Source organism: Macaca mulatta, chromosome 1, assembly GCF_049350105.2.
Source record: "Macaca mulatta isolate MMU2019108-1 chromosome 1, T2T-MMU8v2.0, whole genome shotgun sequence".
NCBI classification, from domain to species: domain Eukaryota; kingdom Metazoa; phylum Chordata; class Mammalia; order Primates; family Cercopithecidae; genus Macaca; species Macaca mulatta.
The window spans coordinates 4,727,240-4,743,928 of NC_133406.1; the positions used below are offsets into that span (position 1 = coordinate 4,727,240).

At 42.8% G+C, this 16,689-nt stretch overlaps 1 protein-coding gene and 1 pseudogene across 4 annotated transcripts in view; one reads left to right on the forward strand and one right to left on the reverse strand.

Moving 5' to 3' along the window:
* Positions 1–752: 752 nt before the first annotated feature.
* Positions 753–6,745, forward strand: LOC713637 (homeobox protein TGIF2 pseudogene; annotated as a pseudogene).
* Positions 6,746–9,663: 2,918 nt separating this feature from the next.
* The window catches only part of SPMIP3 (sperm microtubule inner protein 3), a 50,454-nt gene continuing 43,428 nt past the window's right edge, over positions 9,664–16,689 (reverse strand). For 2 of the 4 annotated variants that reach the window (XM_077998168.1, XM_028849240.2), the window contains one exon: positions 9,664–11,671. In XM_077998168.1, coding sequence (XP_077854294.1) covers positions 11,553–11,671 — 119 coding nt within the window. In that variant the 3' untranslated portion in view covers positions 9,664–11,552. Of the gene's footprint in view, positions 11,672–14,277; positions 14,499–16,689 lie in introns of those variants that run through there. The other 2 variants (XM_028849241.2, XM_077998172.1) reach the window with 2 other exon arrangements.

Genomic DNA, 16,689 nt, shown 5'->3' on the forward strand with positions numbered 1-16,689 from the left:
AAGGAGTACAGTTTTTGCAAAAACAAAAACAAAAAAAGGTTCGAAAAATCAGTAATACAATCTTAGCCTTCAACAATCAACAGCAAACCCTAGGGAAAAGAAAAACTGATTTACAGAGTTTCCACATTATAATATTCAAATGTCCATTTTCAATAACAGCAACAAACTGCAAAGAAACAGGAAAGTATGATCTACTCACAGGAAATAAAAGAAAAAGACTAAAGCCATCCCTCAGAAAGATGATACCTCAGACTTACTAGACAAGGACTTTAAATCAACTGTCTCAAATATGCTCAAAGAACTAAAGGAAACCAGAAAAATGATGTATGAACAAAAGAATATCCAAGAAGAGAAATGATGAAAGGGAACCAGATAGAAATTCTGGAGTTGAAAAGTACAGTGACTAAAATGAAAAAATTTACTAAAGGAATTCAGAAGATTTGAGCAGGAAGAAGTAAGAATCAGTGAACTTGAAGACAGGACAACTGAAATTATTCAATCTGAGGAGCAGAAAGGAAAATGAAGAAAAGTGAACAAAGCCTAAGGGAGCCTACCATCAAGTGGACCAACATGCATTATGGGAGTCCCAGAAAGAGGCAGAAAGAATATTTGAAGAAATAGTTCATCAAAAAGTTCCAAAATTTGATGAAAGGCATGAATCTACAAATCCAAGAAGCTCAGTGCATTCAAAGTAGAATAAACACAAAAGAGATCTACAATGAGACACATAATGAAACTATCAAAAGACAAAGATGGAGCATCTTGAAAGCATCAAGAGAGAAGTTATTCATCATGTAGAAGGGATCCTCAGTAAGATTAAAAGCTGATTTCTTACAAAAATCATAGAGGCCAGAAAAAAAAATGGGATAACATTTACTTAGTGTACTAAAAGAAAAAACTAAGAATATTTGACAAAATTATTCTTCAAATATGAAGGAGAAATTAAGACATAAGTAGATAAACAAAAGTGGAGGAAGAATATTACCCATAGGCCTTTCCCATCAAGAAGTGCTACATGTCCAGGCTCAGTGGCTCCCACCTGTAATTCCAACACTTTGGGAGGCCAAGGGATATGGATCACTTGAAGCCAGGAGTTTGAGACCAGCGTGGCCAACATGGTGAAACTCCGTCTGTACCAAAAATACAAAAAAAATTAGTCAGGTGTGGTGGTGGGTGCTTGTAATCCCAGCAACTGGGGTGGTTGAGGCAGGAGAATCACTTGACCAGGAGGTAGAGGTTGCAGTGAGCTGAGATCACCCCACTGCACTCCAGCCTGGGTGACAAAGCAAGATTGTCTCAAAAAAAAAAAAAAAAAAAAAAAAGCTACAGGGGAAGAGCTACAGGGAGTCTCCCAGTTTGAAATGAGAGGAAACTAGCCAGTAACTTCAAGCTGAGTGAAGAAATAAAGATCTCCAGTAAAGTTAAAAAGGTAAAAGCCAGTATTAATGTATTTCTGTTTTGCAACTCCACTTTTTATTCTACATGATATAATAGGCAAATGCAAAATGCATAAAAAATAATTACAAATTTATGCTCTTGGGTACACTGCATAAAAATGTAATTTGTGACAACAATAAGGTCAGGAAAGAACTGTATAGGAGCAGAGTTTTTGAATGTTATTGAAGTTAGTATCAATTAAAATAATATTGTTACAAATTTAGGATGTTAATTGTAATCATCATGGTAACCATTAAGAAAATATCTAAAATATATACACAAAAGAAATGATAAGGAAATTAAACAGAACCCTACAAAAAAAATCAGCTCAGGACAAAAGAAGGCAGTAATGAAGGAAATTAGATATAAAAGATAGTTCAGGCCGAGCATGGTGGCTCACGCCTGTAGTCCCAGCACTTTGGAAGGCCGAGGTGGGCGGATCAGGAGGTCAGGAGATCAAGACCATCCTGGCTAACATGGTGAAACCCCGTCTCTACTAAAAATACAAAAAAATTAGCCAGGCGTGGTGGCCGGTGCCTGTAGTCCCAGCTACTTGGGAGGCTGAGGCAGGAGAATGGCGTGAACCTGGGAAGCAGAGCTTGCAGTGAGCCAAGATCGCGCCACTGCACTCCAGCCTGGGTGACAGCGAGACTCTGTCTCAAAAAAAAAAAAAAAAAAAAATTCAACTGTATGCTATCTACAAGCAATTCACTTTAATCCAAAGATACAAATAGGTTGCAAGTGAAAGGATGGAAAAAGTTATCACACAAAATAGACTTTACATTTAAAATTGTTACAAGAGACCAAGAAGGGAATTATCTGTTGATAAAAGGATCAGTTCATCAAGAAGATGTAACAATTATAAACATATTCATACTCAGCAAGCAACAGAGCCCCACCAAAATATATGAAGCAAACACTGACAGATTTGAACGGAGAAATGGTTCCACAATAATAGAAACTTCAGTACCCCATTTTAATAATAAAATTTATTATTATTAGAACATTTAGAACGTTAATAAGGAAATAGAGGACTTAATTAACATTATAAATTAAATAGTACACTTCCCCCAACAATAGCAGAATACACAGTCTCCTCAAGTGCACATGGAACACTGTCCAGGACAGAGGATAGGTTACAAAACAAGTTTAAAAATACTGAAATCATACAGAGTATCTTCTCTGATTACAATGGAATGGAGCTAGAAATCTATAACAAAGAAAACTAGAAAATTCACAAATACGTGGAAATTAAACAAAACACTCTTAACCAACAGATCAAATAAGAAATTCGAAGGGAAATTAGGAAGATTGCTCTTTTGCATTTTACGGATATAACTATTTTGACAAATCTCATGTCAAATGATAAAGTTATGTGATGGTAATATGTCAACTTGACTGGGATGAGGGATGCCCAGTCCCTCGGGTTAAAACCTTGTTTCTGGGTGTGTCTGTGAGGGTGTTTCTGGAAGAGATTAGCGTTTGAATCAATGAACTGTAAAGACTGCCTTCACCAGTGTAGATGGACATCATCCAATCTGTTGAGTGTCCACATATTTAATAGAACAAAAAGGCAGAGGAATAGTGAATTTGCTCTCTGCTTGAGCTGGGACATTCATCTTCTCTGGCCTTTGAACTTGGGCTGGGACTTAACACCATTGGCTCCCCTGGTTGTAAGGCCTTTTGACTTGGACTAGAACTACACCACCAGCTCTCCTTGGCCTCCAGTTTGCAGATGGTAGATTGTGGGACCTTCCAGTCGTGGCGTTCATGTGAGCCAGTCCCTCATACGTCTCTTTGTATCTGTCTGTCTGTCTATCTATCTATCTGTCTATCTATCTATCTGTCTGTCTATCTATCTATCTATCTATCTATCTATCTATCTATCTATCTGTATATACACACACACACATTGTATTAGTTCTATTTCCTTGGAGAACCCTAATGAATGCAGATTTTGGTACCAAGAATTGTACTAGAATAAGAAAATTCTAAGAATGAGTTTTTTGAATTGTTTCTGGGGCTTCTGAAATTTGCTGTGTAATCTAATTGGATTTAAAGGGGCTGATGACTCTGTATCCAGTAGTAAAGAGAGCCCTAATAGTTCATGTTTGGATACTCCCTAATCAACTCCTTATAAGAAGCAAGGGGACCAGGCAAGGTGGCTCATGCCTGTAATCCTAGCACTTTGGGAGGCCGAGGCAGGCGGATTGCCTGAGTTCAGGAGTTCAAGACCAGCCTGGGCAACACGGTGAAACCCCGTCTCTACTAAAATACAAAAAATTATCTGGGCATGGCAGCGTGTGCCTGTAGTCCTAGCTATCCGGGAGGCTGAGGCAGGAGAATGGCGTGAACACAGGAGGCGGAGCTTGCAGTGAGCCGAGACTGTGCCACTGCACTCCAGCCTGGGCGACAGAGCGAGACTCTATCTCAGGAAAAAAAAAAAAAAGGAAGCGACCTCAAGGGTTCCGTATATTATATTTTTGAACATTTTTTGAAAACTAAGGAGTAAAATAGCATTGGTTATTGCTCCTAAGGTCACTGAAATTGCTGAGAATCAAATCCTGGGACTTGATGAATTTCAGCACATGTTGAATTTCCAGCCCCACAGCATCCGCTCTTAAAGCGGAGGCATTAATTAGGAAATAGTGGAATCCTGTCAATTGAAATGGGGATGTTTGGGAAGGCCTAGATAAAGCTGGAGACATTGAGCCCCTAAAATCTGATGAGTCTTTTTTGCCAGCGGTCCCCCCATCCCAGTGGAAGTGACTTCCCCAACCCCAGTGACAGTGGCGTTCCTGCTCACAGTGACGTCAGCCTTTCCTGCACTGAGGAAACCCTGCATTACCTAAGGAAACTGTGACAGGGTGGTGATTCCCACCACATCCCCATTCAACACTATTTGGCCTGTGCAGAAGAAGATGGATCTTGGAGAATGACAGTGGATTATCATAAGCTTAACCAGATGGTGACTCCAATTGCAGCTGCTGTACCAGATGTGTCATTGCTTGAGAAAATCAGCACATCCCCTGCTACCTGGTATGCAGCTATTGTCTTGGAAAATGCCTTTTCTCCATCCCTCTCCGTAAGGCCCACCCTAAGCAGTTTGCTTTCAGTGACATGACCAGCAGTGCACCTTCACTGTCCTGCCTCAGAGGCATATCACTTCTCCAGCCCTAGGTCATAATTTAGTTCATGGGGATCTTGATCACCCTTACCTTCCACAAGATATCACACTGGTCCATTACTTTAATGACATTATGCTGATTGGACATAGTGAGCAAGAAGTAGCAATAACTGTAGACATATGGTAAGACATTACCATGTCAAAGAGTGTGCAGTAAATCCAACTGAAATTCAGGGACCTTTACCTCAGTGAAATTTCTAGGGGTCCAGTGGTGTGTGGTGTCGAAATATATCTTCCTCTTTCTTTCTTTCTCCTTCCTTCCTTCCTTCCTTCCTTCCTTCCTTCCTTCCTTCCTTCCTTCCTTCCTTCCTCTCTTTCTTTCCCTTTTTTTCTTTCTTTTCTTTCTCTTTTTTCTCCTTCCTTCCTTCTTTCCTTAGAACGTCATTTCAAACAAATTTATTTATTTGTTTCATGAGAAAGAGCATTCTAAAAGCAGTGTAGCCAGCATACAATCACATTGCTGCAGAACATTGAATAAGCTTTTTAAAAATCACAGGGCAGAGAATGGGATGGCAAATTGTTAAAATCAGGAAAGAGAATCCAACAAAGTAGGAATCCAATTTGTTTCCCACAGTGGGGTAATCAGTTTAGGAAGTCCATTCGTGGTGTTAATTACAACAATGGAATGGAAACACTTCAGTTGATACCAGATATTTTCATATACTTGTTTTGGTAAGAGATATCCTTCCTAAGGTGAAGATTAAGTTGTTTCATCTGACTTCTCCCACAACCGAGAAAGAGGCACAGTGCCTGCTGGGCCTCTTTGGATTTTTGGAGGCAGCATATTCATTTGGGTGTGTCACACTGGGCCATTTACTGAGTGACCTGGAAAGCTGTGAGTTTTGAGGGGGGCCCAGGGCAAAAGAAGACTCTACAACAGGTCCAGGGTGCTGTGCAAGCTGCTCTGCCACTTGGGCCATGTGACCAGCAGATCTGTCAATGGCAGGTAGGGGAGCCTTTGGGTAGGTGAGTCACACCTCCAGCCTTTGATGCCCCACGCCCAGCCTGAGGCTGCATGGGCCCGAAAACCGCTAGGAAAAGTGAAGAGGGGATTCAGGCTCAGAGAGGGAAGGACGCTTGCCCAGGGTCACGGCACCAAGTGAAGGACAGGGCCTTGCTTGTTCATCTGGATTTTCAGGGGTTGAGTCTGGTACCAGGCCAAGGGGCCTGACCAAGGAGAACATCCAAGAAGCAGTCAGTAGAGATGGCTCACCACTGTCTCTGCAAGGCTTGCCCCAGGTCCAGCCTGGCTCCTCGGCACCACGTTGGACAGTGATCTAGGTGAAGACGAAGGCCTCCTCTCCCTGGCAGGCAAAAGGAAGCTCAGGGGGAACCTATCCAAGGAGTCAGTGGAGATCCTCGGGCACTGGCTATACTTGCACCTCTGTACTGTCTGCCCCCTGGGGCTGGGGAAGCCGAGCCTTTGTGGTCAGACCAACCTGTCAGCACTGCAGACGTGTAACTGGTTCATCAATGCTGGCGGTGGCGTCTCCCAGACTGCAAAGATGCGAATCAGTTTACCCTTTCCCGAGGTAGGGGTGAGGCCTCAGATGTGGCCCTGCCCAGTAGCAGCAGCCCCTCAGGGCTGGCTGTGTCTGTCCCAGCTCCCACCGATGTGCCCTCCCTGTCTGTGTGCTGGGTGCTGCTCCACTCAGGCCAGCGGGGAAAGCTGCCCCCCTTCCCTCCTTGGGAGCTGGAGCCCCCCAATACCCTATGACTGCTGGTAGCACACTCACCCTGCTGACCAGGACTGAGGCTGGAAGCCCCACAGGGGACTCTCCAACATGCCACCAGCCACATCCCTAGAACAAGACAAAGAGGCTTCAGCAGCTTCCAGCTGCTTCCAGTCCTCCAACTACAGAGGGCTGCTGAGATGGAGCTTGAGAAGCAGCAGCACCCATCACTCCCATTCCTCCACACTCCTTTCGTCTCTGAAAACCTCAAGCAGGTGTGTGTCGACAGGGGTGCTCGAGGCTGAAACCAGCAGTCTTGGGTTCCCGTTTGGGTCCCCTCCATACAGAGGGTTTTCTGTGGATCACTGCCAAACATTGGGATCATGTCCTCCGTCCAGAGGGCTTCAGCAGGAAGACGCCAGCTGGCATCGCTGCGCTGTGATGGGGGCCCTCTTCTCTGCTGACTCTGCCATTTCTCCAGGCCTCCCCTCAGTGAGGAGACCAGGCGATGGGAGACAGGCATGGTGCTGCTGCTCCTGCTCCAGAGAAACCCTGGGACACCTTTGTTCTGCCTGGTTTCCTGGGTCAGGAAACCTGCCCAGTTCAGGCCTCTGTTGGGTCCAAGCTGCCCCTGTGCTGCTCTGTCAAGCCAGGTGTGGACATTCCAAGTTCATAAGCATGGACAAAAGAAAAGAGCAACCCCGCGGATGTAACAGAACTGACTCCAGCTGAGTGTGTAGATTTTTGCTAAACTGTTTATCCCTTTTTGCTGGGGTTTGCATTAATGGCAGTCGTTAGCCCAGGTGTGGGGAATGAGAATGCATGGCTTGATGGGATCTGATGAACTGGGAGTGACCCACCATTGCAATCGGGGATTGTTTTGCAAGGAAATAGTGTTTTTATTTGGGGGACCAGCAAAATCTCTACATTAGTGTAAAATTTCAAATAGTTGTTATGTCGTTGGTTTGGTTTACCAAGAAAAAAGGACAGAACAAAAGGAGTTCAAGACCAGCCTGGGCAACATGGCAAAACGCCATCTCTATTATAATTTTTTTTTTTTTTTTTTGAGACAGTCTCACTCTGTCTCCCAGGCTGGACTGCAGTGGCATGATCTCGGCTCACTGCAACCTCCGTCTCCCGGATTCAAGCAATTCTCCTGCCTCAGCCTCCCAAGTAGCTGGGATTACAGGCACCCGCCACTACGCCCAGCTAATTTTTGTATTTTGGTAGAGACAGGGTTCCACCATGTTGGACAGGCTGGTCTCAAACTCCTGACCTCAAATCCACCCTCCTGAGCCTCCCAAAGTGCTGGGATTACAGGCATGAGCCACCACACCTAGCCGCTCTATTATAATTTAAAAAAAAAAAAGAAAGAAATTTAGGGAACAGTATTTGGATAGATCTGTCTAAATGGGCAAAAAACACAAAGATATCTATCCCATGTGAATGTTCATTGAAGAGAACCTCAACAGAGGATTTTGTTAATTAATTAATTGTATTTCTGAGACAAGATATGCTCTGTTGCCCAGGCTGGAGTGCAGAAGTTTGATCATAGCCCACTGCAGCCTCAAAGTCCCGGGTTCAAGCCACCATCCCGCCTCAGCCTTCTGAATAGTGGGGCTACAGGTGCATGCCTGGCTTATTTATTCATTTATTTAGTAGAGATGACGTTTTATATTGACCAGGCTGGTCTCAAACTCCTGGGCTCAAGCAGTTTTTCCTGCCTCTGCCTCCCAAAGTGCTGGGAGTACAGGCATGTGCCACTGCACCCAGCCAACAGAGAAGAATTTTAATAATCAGATGGATAGGATGACCCATTCCGTGGATACCAGTTTCTTTCCCCAGCCAACACTGTCATTACCCAACGGGCTCATGAATAAAATAGCCATGGTGGCAAGGAAGGAGGTTACACATGGGCTCAGCAACATGGACTTCAACTCACCAAGGCCGACCTGGCCCCCAGTATGGCACCATTCCCTGGAGCGATCAGTCAGCTACCTGGTGGCAGGTTGGTTACACTGGATTACTTCCATCATAGAAGGGGCAGCAGTTTGTCCTTACTAAAATAGACACATACTCTGGATGTGGATTTGTCTTCCTGAACATAATACTTCCGCCAAAACTGCTATCTGTGGACTTACGGAATGCCTTATCCACCATCATGGTATTCCATATGGCATTGCTTTCTGATTAAAGAATTCCAACTTTACAGCAGCAGAAGTGCAGCAATGGGCTTATCTCATGGAATTTTTTTGGTCTTACGATGTTCCTCACTATCCAGAAGCCACTGGCTCGATAGAGCTGTGGAATAGCCTTTTGAAGAATCAGTTGCAGTGCAGCTAGGTGGCAATAGCTTGCAGGGCTGCAGCAAGGTTCTCCAGAAGGCTGCAAATGCTCTGAATCAGTGTCCGGTATACGGTGCTCGCTCTCCCATAGCTAGGATTCACAGATCCAGGAATCAAGAGGTAGAAATGGGAGTTGCATCACTCACTCTTACCCATTAGCAAAATGTTTCCCAGGATGTCATGCTCTGCTGGCCTAGAGACCTTCGTTCCAGAAGGAGGAATGCTTCCACCAGGAGACACAATGAACCCGCTGGACTGGACTTAACGCTGCTGCCCAGCCATTTTAGGATCCTCATGCCTCTGAGTCAGCAAGCTAAGCAGGAAGTTATGTTGCTGGTTGGGGCGGTTGATCTGGACGAGCAAGGGGAAATTGAACTACTACTCCACTCCTCCACAAAGGAGGAATATGTCTGGGATATGGACCACTTAGGATGTCTCTCAGCATTACCATGCCCCAACCCAATCCAGGCAGGACTACTAATGTCCAGATCCTTCAGCAATGGAGGTTTAGGCCACTCCACCCGGTAAAGAACCATGACTGCTGAGTTGTGTGTTGAAGTCAAAAGGGATACAGAATGAATAGTAGGAGAAGGCAGCATTTTATAAATACCAGTTGCAACTGTGTGGCCAGTTATAGGAATAAGGACTGTAATTGCCGTATGTCCTAATTTTTTTTTTTTTTTTTTTTTTTTTTTTTTTTGAGACAGAGTCTCACTCTGTCGCCCAGGCTGGAGTGCAGTGGTGCGATCTCGGCTCACTGCAGCCTCCACCTCCTGGGTTCTAGTGATTCTCCTGCCTCAGCCTCCTGAGTAGCTGGGATTACAGGCACACACCACCACGCCTGGCTAATTTTTGTATTTTTAGTAGAGATGCGGTTTCACCATGTTGGCCAGGCTGGTCTCAAACTCCTGACCTCAGCTGATCCACCTGCCTCGGCCTCCCAAAATGCTAGGATTACAGGGCTGAGCCACTGCGCCCGGCCTCATTTTTTAATAAGCGTGTTTGTATGTATACATACATATTTTAGGCAAAAATGTTTGCTTTATTTCCTCTCATTCCTTTATCATATAAGATGTACTGACCTTATATATAGTATTTGAGTATTGTTAATGCTACATCATAGTATTTAAGTTATGGAATATCAGGAAAAGAGTAAACATCATTAAAAGACTTTACCTCCTCTTCTGGGAGGTAAACACCCTGGGATTAGCGCGTTTTCAGTTATATGCAGAATGTTAATATCATGTTAGGCAGGATTATGACCTTGTTATTATCTTTTTTGGAAGTTAAGTATGGTTTAAGATGTTTATAGGTGCCAAGTTGACAAGGGGTAAACTTGTGATGGTTAATTTTTTTTTTTTTTTTCGAGACAGGGTGTCACTCTGTCACCCAGGCTAGGGTCCAGTTGTGTGATCTTGGCTCACTGCAGGCTCAAACCCCTCAGGCTCAGGTGATCCTCCCACCTTAGCCTCCTGAGTAGCTAGGACTATAGGCATGTGCCACCATGCCTGGCTAATTTTTGTATTTATTTGTAGAGATGGGGTTTCACCATGTTTCCCAGACTAGTCTCAAACTCCTTTCCTCAAGTGATCCACCCACTTCTGCCTCCCTAAGCACAGAAATTACAGGAGTGAGCCCCTGTACCTGGCCTGATGGTTAACTCTATTTGTTCACTTGATTGGGCTAAGGGATGCCTAGTTAGCTAGCAGAACATTATTTCTGGGCGTGTCTGTGAAGGGTTTTCTGAAGGAGATTAGTGTTTGAGTCAGTAGACTGAATAAAGCAGATGTCCTTCACCAATAGGACAGGCATTATCCAATCCCTTGAGTGCCTTAATCGAACCGAAAGATGGAGGAAGAATGAATTTGCCATCTCTGGTTGAGCCAGAACATACAGCTTCTCCTGTCCTTTGACATCAGCACGCCTAGTTCTCAGGCCATCAAACTTGGTCCGAGACTGACAACATTGGTTCCCCAACCTTCGAACTTGGACTGGAACCACAACACCAGCTTTCACGAGCTTCCAGCTTGCAGATGGCAGATCCTGGGACTCTCAGCTTCCATAATTGCACAAGCCAATCCATCAAAACAAATCTTCATTTCATATATATACACATACACATATTCTGTTTCTCCAGAGAACCCTATCATTTGATCATTGATTAGCCCTTCACATCTAAAACTAAGGCGATGGAAAGCTACATGGAACTCTGCATTCTTGGAGAAGTTTATCCATCGATAGGTGTTACTTTGGAGTGAGTGAGGAGGGAGCTAACCAGTATGCTGGGGAACTGGGGGAGGGCAGGGGTCCCTAGAAGCCAAATGTAAGGTTTTTTTCCTTGGGATCCTTTCCTCTCCTTAGAGAAGACCCTTTAGTTTTCTGCCTGAGGAGCTGATGCCTAGCTGTCAGGCTTTCTTGCTGCCAAGATAGGGGTACTAACTCCTGTGTACAGACTCTCAGTTAACCCTCTTCATCTCCCTGCAGCCCCAGACTACACCTGGGTTTCTCCATCCAGAGCCCCTTGAGGGTCTCCAGTGCTAGTTTTCTTCCTAATTGGCCAAGTCCCCCAGGTTTTTTTTTTTTTTATTTTTCCCAACAGTGATGCAATTATTGTGCAGACGCAATGATCTTACCTGATCCCACGTGTAACCATTGGCCTAAATCTAAGATAGCTTGCCAGCATCAGCAATAAGAGGGAGTGGGGCTAAAATTCAAGTTCTCTTAAGGATAGATCTTGAATCCTTGTTCTAAGCTGACCAACTTAATCTGCAAAGAATTTGCAACATGTAAATATTTTAGGATTATAGCCATCTGTATACACACTTAAATTGAAAGTAGTTCTGCTGCCATTAACTTAGTCTAAAAGAGCCACCTAAGAATGCCAAACGTTATTTTGTTCAAATGCCATGGTTATTTTAGTTTAAAAGCATTTCTTTCAAAGCCGCCTCTCTCTTCACAACAGTAGAGCTCTGGCAGTGAATTAAGTGGTCGAGGATTCAGCGAAACTGTGGCTAATTTCTGGTTCCAATCTGGAATTTAAAACAAATTAAGGATTTATTTAAAGACTACTCGCTCCTAATTTTTAACACACTGTCCTTTTAGCAGTTGTGCACAATAACAAAATAACTTTTGGGGTTTAAGACAAATGAATTCACTTAAAATATGGGAAAAAGGACTCAGTCAAATTATTGTTTTTTTGGTTCAGTCTCTGATTAAGAGGCATATTATTGAATTATGCCAAAATGTAAATAAAATGAAATAAATTACATAAATTTGCATGTTGACATTTCATTCTGTACCCCCAAACCTTTTTAGTCTTACCTCACCAGTGCATTATTTTGTATCAGATTGCACTTGCTGCCATCCCTCAATTCTTTTTTCTCTTTTTTCAGAGATTTCTTTGTTTTTTCAAATTTTATTGACTATACACCTTTGGATTAGAAAAGTTCAATGACAAGCCTGTAATCCCAGCACTTTGGGAGGCCGAGACGGGCGGATCACGAGGTCAGGAGATCGAGACCATCCTGGCTAATATGGTGAAACCCCGTCTCTACTAAAAATACAAAAAACTAGCCGGGCGAGGTGGTGGGCGCCTGTAGTCCCAGCTACTCGGGAGGCTGAGGCAGGAGAATGGCGTAAACCCGGGAGGCGGAGCTTGCAGTGAGCTGAGATCCGGCCACTGCACTCCAGCCTGGGCGACAAAGCGAGACTCCGTCTCAAAAAAAAAAAAGAAAAGTTCAATGAACTCCAAAACAGAATAAACAAAGTTAAAAACCGTACAAAATCAATCAGTATGTTATTTGGGAATAGATATGTATATGGTAAAAACAGTCAATAGCAAAGGCAAGATTAACACAAATTCAGGATAGAGGGTATGTCTGGGTAGAAGGATGGGAGACTCAAAGGCTTTAAGTATATTAGGAAATTATTTTTCACAACTGACCTAAGGGATAAATAAGTATTTTTATTATTACTCTTTAAATTGGATATGTACAAAACATTTTTTGCAGGTATAATAGATATCACAACAAATAGAAAATAGGTCAGGCGTGGTGGCTCAAGCCTGTAATTCCAGCACTTTGGGAGGCCGAGGCGGGGGGATCATTTGAGGTCAGGAGTTCGAGACCAGCCTGGACAACATGGTGAAATCCCATCTCTACTAAAAATACAAAAAATTAGCTGGGCGTGGTGGCAGGTGCCTGTAATTCCAGCTACTCGGGAGGCTGAGGCAGGAGAATTGCTTGAACCCGGAAGGCGGAGGTTGCAGTGAGCCGAGATTGCATCACTGGGCTCTGGCCTGGGCAACAAGAGGGAAACTTCATCTCAAAAGTTTAAAAAAAAAAAAAAAAAAAAAAGAAGAGAAAAGCAAAGAAATCAATGAAGTTCATCCATTCTTCTGTGTTACTTATAATAACACAAACCAGAAACCTGGGAGTCACCCTTGACCACTCTCTCACCAACCAAATCCAATTAATTTTCACTTCCTACTTCTCTCCACGCCCCCATCACACCCTGGCCCAGGCCACCTGGACTCTCACCTAAAACACTGATATCCTTTCCTCTTCCTTACACTCCTGCTGTAACCCAACCTCCACACAGCAGCCAAAGAAAACACTTTCAACTAGTCTTTCTTCAACTTGAATCTGTTTCAACATCCCATTTGCTATCAGAAGCAACAGAGTGACAAGTACATTGCCCAAGGTCATACAGCCAGGAAATGGCAGAGGCAGAACTCAAAACTACTGGTCTTACTTGAGATTTCACATGTCTTATCTCTCCTACCTTGGGTGATACTGCCATTCCTAAATTCATACCCACTGGTGTTCCCTTGTATTTTATAACCTCTAATCTATAATCATTAACAGTTTTGCTTATCTGAAAATAAGAGTTCAAAGAGGGCTTCACTTTAATACAAGTATTGCTCAAGGAACCAAAGCCTAGTGTTTCAAATTGTAAAAAAACTTTTTTTTTTTTTTTTCAGATGAAGTCTTACTCTGTCGTCCAGGCTGGAGTGCAGAGGTGCCATCTTGGCTCACTGCAACCTCCGCCTCTCGGGTTCAAGTGATTCTGCTGCCTCAGCAAAGTAGCTGGGATTACAGATGTCTGCCACCATCCCTAATTTTTGTATTTTTAGTAGAGATGGGGTTTTGCTATGTTGGCCAGGCTAGTCTCGAACTCCGACCTCAAGTGATCCGCCCAGCTTGGCCTCCCAAAGTGCTGGGATTACAGGCGTGAGCCATTGCACCCGGCTGCATTGTAACAAAACTTTATTATATTATTAGGTGAATATTAGAGTTTATTACATTACTCTAATATTTAGAGTAATTCTCAGTGGTACTCTGATATCGCCATCTCAAAAAGATTAATTTGCCCAAGTATACATCGCTTGTAAGAGGTACAGTCTGCATCTGACACAGAACAGACTCCAAAATCATTAATCCTTCATTGTTCTAGTCTACACTCCTTAGTGCTTCAACAGTATCTCAAGAAATAAATATTTCTGGATATTAAGAATGGATAACATTTCACTAGCCCAAGGAGTATGACTAGAAATGAAATCTTTGAGGATTTTTAGATTTAATCGAGTGTGATCCTGTCTGTAGTCAGCAACAACATGACTTTTCAAGGTTTTTTATGGAGTCAAATAGCAATGATGGCCTTCTAATTACACTATATCTGGAAATGTATTAAAGTGATTTAGAAGTGTGAGGAATTCCATTCAGCAACTCTTCGTGATCCTTGTAGGCTGTACGATGGGTTGAATCATACACAGTTCAGCCAGGTGAACTCAACAGTCAATGTTGTGAGAACCGTGGGTGTTATCAACTCTGAAACGTGCTACACAGATTGGGGATGCTATGGAAAGAAAGTGTGAAATGATTTTTTGGATTTCCTTATCATCTGACAAAATGTAATTATTGTTCACGTGGATTTGTGGTGGTGACTCCTTTGAAAGTCATTGTTGGAAAATAAAATGAACAATTAGTTGATAACCACAGAGAAACTTTAACCACCTTGCTGAGAATTCCATGTATTCCAAATACGTTAATGATTTCATATAATATCACTCTTTAACAATCAAGAGTTTTTGTTCGTTTTTGTTTGAGATGGAGTTTCACTCTGTTGCCCAGGCTGGAGTGCAGTGGTGCAATCTTGGCTCACTACAACCTCCGCCTCCTGGGGTTCAAACAATTCTCCTGCCTCAGCCTCCTGAGTAGCTGGGACTACAGGCATGAGCTAATGTGTGTGTGTGTGTGTGTGTGTGTGTGTGTGTGTGTGTGTGTGTGTGTGTGTTTTGTAGAGATAGGGTTTCACCATGTTGGCCAAGCTGGTCTCGAACTCCTGACCTCAAGTGATCCACCCACCTCAGCCTCCCAAAGTGCTGGGATTACGGGTGTGAGCCACCACACCTGGCCAGTCTAAGATATTTTTCAAGGATAACTTTGATCATGCATGATTTTTACCTTGTGTACCGATTTTAGAACTTAATCTCAGTGATATATGCAATTCCATTGTATTGGTCTTTTACAGATATTGATTATGGGACACGTTTATTCTTGTTCAATACTAATAGTAACTAACATTTTTGAAGGCATAGTAATATTACATACAGGCACAATGCTTAAATTCTTTATATCGGTATCTCAATTCTATTAGGTAGATACTATTTTTATTCTTTTCACAGATGAGAATATTGAGGGTCAGAGAGCCTAAGGGTCACGCTGTCGGTAAAGGCATATATTTTATTTCAGAAAAATGAGTTATTTGAATTATTTGGCACTAGGGTGAGTCATACAAGGGTAACTTTCCACCGAGGGGCCATCTTATCCTCCCAGGCTATAAATTCTCTGAGGACAGTGCCTTCTACATACCCTCCACTGTGTCTTGCACATAGTCAGTGCCCGAAAAATGTTTCCTAAGGAAATCAATGAAATTATGTGTGCTGAGAAATAATCTTAACTGAGAAAGAATTTCCTTAACTGAGGAAGAATTTCTTAAGCAATAACCATGCTCTATCATGGTCTATATTTAATCAGACACCTCAGAGAACTGAACATAAATGTAAATCCTTGCTAATCTAGATATATCTTCTGCCCTGTAAATCTAGGCAGGGCACGGTAGCTCACGCCTGTAATCCCAGCACTTTGGGAGGCCGAGGCGCGTGGATCACCTGAGGTCAGGAGTTCAGCTTGGCCAACATGGTGAAACCTCTTCTCTACTAAAAATACAAAAATTAGCCAGGTATGGTGGCGGATACCTGTAATCCCAGCTACTCGGGAGGCTGAGGAAGGAGAATCGCTTGAATCTGGGAGGCGGAGGTTGTGGTGAGCTGAGATCATGCCACTGCACTCCAGCCTGGGCAACAGAGTGAGACTCCATCACAAACAAACAATCACTGGCCAAATCGTTAGGATAAACAGCCTATACCTTTGATAAACAACTTAATATTCTTTCTCTTATTCTGTGAAAAACTCTTCCCCAAGGAATCCTTGTCAGGCCTCTTGCAGACCAGCCCTTTGCTGGCCTGTTGTTGTTTATAAAATCATTGCCACCTATGCATCTCTCAAATGTAGATACATCTGCTAACTATTACACTGCTAACACCCGTCATCTGCTGCCTAAATCACTGCTTCTCAAACTTGGCTGTGCTATGGAATTATCTGGGGAGTTTTTTTTTTTTTTTTTTAATAATTATATTTTTTATGTAAGAAAGTTGACAATTTGACAATTCAGATAGGAGAAAAAAAACTACCTCCAATCTATTCCTAAAAATAATCACTGATAAGATTTTTGTTATTCTTCTAGAATTTTTAACACATATATAATTTTTACCTTTAAAACCATTGTTATTTTATAACTTCGAATTTAGCAATATGTTACTAAATTGTTCAATTTATAGATCTATGTAATTTTTTTTTCATTATTATACTTTAAGTTCTAGGGTACATGTGCACAACGTGCAGGTTTGTTATGTATGTATACATGTGCCATGTTGGTGTGCTGCACCCATTAACTTGTCATTTACATTAGGTATATCTCCTAATGC